The sequence below is a fragment of the Zingiber officinale genome, chromosome 6A, assembly GCF_018446385.1.
Source record: "Zingiber officinale cultivar Zhangliang chromosome 6A, Zo_v1.1, whole genome shotgun sequence".
Classification (NCBI taxonomy): Eukaryota; Viridiplantae; Streptophyta; class Magnoliopsida; order Zingiberales; family Zingiberaceae; genus Zingiber; species Zingiber officinale.
This window is the reverse complement of record NC_055997.1, coordinates 133,449,188-133,454,066: the sequence shown is the minus strand read 5'-3', so window position 1 is coordinate 133,454,066 and position 4,879 is coordinate 133,449,188. Positions and strand designations below refer to the sequence as shown.

Genomic DNA, 4,879 nt, shown 5'->3' with positions numbered 1-4,879 from the left:
TTCGACGGTGCAGTAATGTTGCTGCACTGCGTGGGTTGACGGGTGTGAGGAGGAAGCAGCGGACGCGTCGGCCATGGTTTACTTTTCTACTGCGCCCCAAGCCCACGATTAATTGAAATGACGAAGGATTTTTTTTTTAAAAAAGGAGATAGAAATAATGACTTCGATAATTGATGGGGGCCGCCGGATTAAGGCTCAATTTTTACATGGTAATTAATAGACATTGTTCTTCTTTCATTATTATTTGTCCAACTAACTCAAGCTTATTTAATGAGCTCTCCTTCCCCCCATTACGGTTGGAGCTTCAGGGATTTTGTTATAGTACTGTTGTTCTCTTCCACCTCCGGAATAGCAAAAGAGGAGGATCTCTGTTTCCCTTACAACCTTTCTCTTACTCCATTACATTAATCTGGCGTTGAGAAAGGTACAGAGACCAAAATGAAAGCTTTGTAGGTGCTCTTCTAGATTTCGTCACAATTTTATCTTCTTTTCATTCATGTTATTCCTAAATCTGTGAGTTGTGAGGAACAAAACTCTGACAGGTTGACAGTTCGGCTCCAATGCATTGCATTGCGTAATCCTGCAGCAATTAGGATTTACAGCAGAATTCACATATAAGGAATAAAAAAAAAAGACAGTCTTTACTCTCGAGTGCGGCTTTTGAGCGCGGAGGCAAAGCAGAGGAAGCGACTGCAGCAAAGATGGAAAAGCTCAGTTCGACTCCGCTTCTGCCGGAATCGTTCAACGGAGCGCGTGACGACATCGCAGGGCAGACAGCCACAATTTGGTGGCAGATTAAGGCGCCGCTGATAGTGCCCTTGCTCCGCGTCGCCGTCTTCCTCTGTTTGGCGATGTCCATCATGCTGGTGGCGGAGAAGATCTACATGGCCGCCGTCATCACCTTCATCAAGCTCCGCGGTCGCAGGCCGGAGAAAGTGTACAAGTGGGAGCCTATGAGCGACGACCTCGAGCTCGGCAGCTCCGCCTATCCCATGGTCCTCGTCCAAATCCCCATGTTCAACGAGAAAGAGGTACGACCGTTAACGTGAAATGTAACCTCCCCAATGCGCTTCCCTCCATCTGCAATAATAAATTAATTTCGAGCAATTTGAACTGCGCAGGTGTACCAACTCTCCATCGGAGCTGCGTGCGGCCTGTCATGGCCGTCGGACAGGATTATAATCCAAGTGCTCGACGACTCGACCGATCCAGTGACCAAGGTATCGACAAATTCCATCCACTGTCAGCATCACCGAGTGCCTTTCTAACGATTTCAATCAAAAGTATGAATTAAGGTGTATTAGATGAGGATGCTTGGTAAGTGGCCTGTCTATGTGCTGGTTGGTCGCGTGCAGGATTTGGTGGAAATGGAGTGCAAGAGGTGGGCGAGCAAGGGCGTAAACATCAAGTACGAGGTGAGGGACAACCGGAACGGGTACAAGGCCGGCGCGCTCAAGGAAGGCATGGAGCTGAGCTACGTCAAACACTGCGACTACGTTGTCATCTTCGACGCTGACTTCCAGCCGGAGCCCGACTTCCTGTGGCACACCGTTCCCTTCCTCCTCCACAACTCCGACCTCGGGCTAGTCCAAGCTCGCTGGAAATACGGTAATCACTTTGATTAATTCGGCCATTAATATAATCGATCATCAAATTTAAGTTAATTCGATCCTCTGTTGTGCTTCATTATGTCTTTCGAGTGTCGGTGTATATCATCATATCCGTGGCCGGTTACTTCCCGCTCCCTCTAGTGCCCCGAATAATTAACGTGCAGTTGTAGGGTCTCATGCCTTCCACGTTAAAAGTGTTGCCATCTTGGGGCTTTATCTTTAAGCATGGAGTCGAGTACGATTGCTAGGAAGATCGAGTGGCCAATCACCGTCGATTAATTTGCGCGTTAAATCTCTGCTTATCTCGGTCTTTATGTCGCACTCGATCTACCTTACCTACTATCGTCGTGATACATAAGTTAGATTTGCATGTGACGCATCCTGATTTTGGAGTCCATCATGCCTCGACCGACACTCGATGGAGACCGGAGAGGCCCACCACGGGAGTCGTCCCTGTGAAAATTACCGGAGGAATAGAACACGCAACCGACGAATCAACGCCAGCTCAAAACTGCATGTTGAGCAAGATCATCAGTTCGTGTTAAAAGAGAAGCAATATTGAAATTTTGATTTTGAGTCATGTCATTATGTTGCATATCATTTTCTAGAAATATTTATCATCTTCTATGCGAAACATTTCTTCTAGTGTTAATGCTCGAAGCCCCCTATATTTAATTTGAGGTTGACAGTGGTCCTTCACAGCCACATAGCTAGATCTATTCCCGGCATTCACCGACACTTGAACTTTACGTTTTACTGGAGCCGTCGCATCAACTCCAACGCCTTGGGCCGTCAATTAATTACATATACATATTGTTTTGAAACACCCAACTCAGTTTGTATGCAAATTGGTTTATCTCCCACTTAGTGAAGAGATAGAGTAACTTTTTCATTAATTAACTCTGGCCCTATGGTTTGGATGGTAACTTAATCTCCAAAAAGAATAATGCTAGCTGACTCTGACTTGAAATTTGCAGTGAATTCGGATGAATGTTTACTGACAAGGATGCAGGAGATGTCCCTTGATTACCACTTCTCAGTGGAGCAGGAAGTAGGATCATCCACTTACGCTTTCTTTGGCTTCAATGGTGAGCTGCTGCTGCTCTTTAATCTGTAAAAATAAATTCCAGATTGATATCTTTCGAATTTCTATTTAAATCTCCTCATTTTATGAACGAGGAAAACTCAATTCTTTAAGTTCTCAAGAACTGAGATGGAGTCAAATGCAGGAACCGCCGGGGTGTGGCGGATTGCTGCTCTCAACGAAGCCGGTAGTTGGAAAGACCGAACCACGGTTGAGGACATGGATTTGGCGGTCCGAGCTAGCCTCAAGGGCTGGAAGTTTGTATTCCTTAGAGATCTCAAGGTGATCTCTTATTACAGTTATTAGTGGTCCATAACTGAGTTTGTTTACTTACTATATCGAACAGACAGTGTCTCATATCCCAAAGAAACTTCTGGCTTTTTTATTTCAGGTTAAAAATGAACTACCAAGTAGCTTCAAGGCTTACCGATATCAGCAACATAGATGGTCTTGTGGTCCGGCAAATCTTTTCAAGAAAATGTTCATGGAGATTATAAATAACAAGGTCAGCTCACAATTTATATATCAGAGTACATTAATTCTATATTTGCTCAAAGTTAATATTCTCTTGTTCGTGGAATGCAGAAAGTAACTTGGAGGAAGAAATTCCATGTAATCTACAGCTTCTTCTTTGTCCGCAAGGTGGTTGCTCACGTTGTAACCTTTGTGTTCTACTGCATCGTGATTCCTGCAACAGTCTTTGTTCCTGAGGTGCAAATACCCAAGTGGGGAGCTGTCTACATACCCTCCATCATTACTCTTCTCAATGCTATCGGAACACCGAGGTCTGAATCTATTTTCCTTTCAATTCGTGATAATTTCTTACTTGTCCAAACTAAACAATTTGTTCGATTCTACGGCAGATCTCTCCACTTGATTGTATTCTGGATCCTGTTCGAGAATGTCATGTCTCTCCACAGAACAAAAGCTACCTTTGTTGGCTTGTTAGAGGCAAGAAGAGTGAACGAGTGGGTGGTCACTGAGAAGCAAGGAGATACTGCTAAACTTAAAATGGCCAGCAAAGCAGCAAAGAAGCAACGAATCGCGATTGGTGATCGGTAATTCTATTAGTAATGATTTTTCTTCTTCTATGGCTTGTTCCCGAACAGGAACAAGAACAAACATAATTAACTTGACAATTGCATACAGAGTACACTTGTTGGAGCTGGGAACAGGGGCTTACCTCTTCTTTTGTGGGTGCTATGACATGACCTTTGGGAACAACCATTACTTCATCTACCTCTTCCTCCAAGCATTTGCCTTCTTTATAGTCGGTTTTGACTATGTCGGCACATCCATCCCTGGTTCATAATAGTCTGTTGCCAAAGGCTTGTCATGACTCTTCGACCTAAAATATATAAAGTAATTGTTGCGAGTCAGCTGCTTCAAAGAAAGAATTCATTCATAGAAGACCTCTACTACCATCTACTATTCTTGTGTGAATATATATATAATAGTTAAGTGTAAGTGTTTGTGACAGATACAGGGAATTTTTCAGCATACGTGCGAAGACTTTCTTTAGTTAAATTGAGAGAATGAAACAATCAACCAGTCATATCCTACTAAGTGGGATTGGTTATATAAATTCTTATATGTTAATGAGTTTTATCCACTGCTATATCATTATCTATATTTAATAAATTTTAAGTTGTTTTATGGTTGTTAATATAGTTTTCTTTAGTCTTCCTCTTCTTTGTTTAATATACATATTTGTCATAGTTTTATATCGCTTAACTGAAATATGTATTAGTTGTCTAAGTACATATTTGTATCATCTTAAATGTAATTTTAGAGTTTTTTTTAATTGACACAAACCTCATTTTCATACTAATGTTTTCATTTCTAATGTGTTCATCCTTGTATGACTGCACATCAAACTTAGCATCCTCATCTCTGCGAGTCTTATTGTTTACTCTGTGCTCGAGTCATATCTCAATATTTAATTCCATATAACATAATAAGTTTAATTGTCGTCTTATAGAATTTCCTTTTAAATTATAGAGGTACTTTACGATCATAAATGGCGTTTGACGCTCTCATTCATTTCAGACACTGTGCTTATATTTAAAACATCTCAACTACTCTATTATTTTGTAAAAAAAATCCTAAATACATAAAACTCTCAGTTATAGACAACTTATCATTTGGTATATTAATAATTTTCTATTACATTTAATATTGCTAA

General features: G+C 41.5%; 1 protein-coding gene across 3 annotated transcripts; it reads left to right on the top strand.

Annotated features, from left to right (window-relative positions):
• Positions 1-265: 265 nt before the first annotated feature.
• On the top strand, positions 266-4,312 carry LOC121998217 (glucomannan 4-beta-mannosyltransferase 9-like). Of its 3 annotated transcripts, none has more exons than XM_042553013.1 (10): positions 266-424; positions 543-1,031; positions 1,122-1,220; positions 1,356-1,608; positions 2,588-2,698; positions 2,840-2,976; positions 3,086-3,199; positions 3,280-3,479; positions 3,558-3,752; positions 3,844-4,312. In XM_042553013.1, the coding sequence occupies exons 2-10, from the start codon at positions 702-704 to the stop codon at positions 4,004-4,006; spliced, it is 1,602 nt and encodes a 533-aa protein (XP_042408947.1). In that variant the 5' UTR covers positions 266-424; positions 543-701; the 3' UTR covers positions 4,007-4,312. The 3 variants fall into 3 exon arrangements, with proteins under 3 accessions (XP_042408947.1, XP_042408948.1, XP_042408949.1); XM_042553014.1 differs by having other exon boundaries at positions 274-449; XM_042553015.1 differs by having other exon boundaries at positions 274-453.
• The last annotated feature ends 567 nt before the right edge of the window (positions 4,313-4,879 follow it).

Coding starts and splice junctions, on each gene's coding strand:
- LOC121998217 (XM_042553013.1), top strand. CDS start 702: ATGGAAAAGCTCAGTTCGACTCCGCTTCTGCCGGAATCGTTCAACGGA. Junction 1,032..1,121: donor CCATGTTCAACGAGAAAGAG/GTACGACCGTTA, acceptor TGAACTGCGCAG/GTGTACCAACTCTCCATCGG. Junction 1,221..1,355: donor CGACCGATCCAGTGACCAAG/GTATCGACAAAT, acceptor GGTCGCGTGCAG/GATTTGGTGGAAATGGAGTG.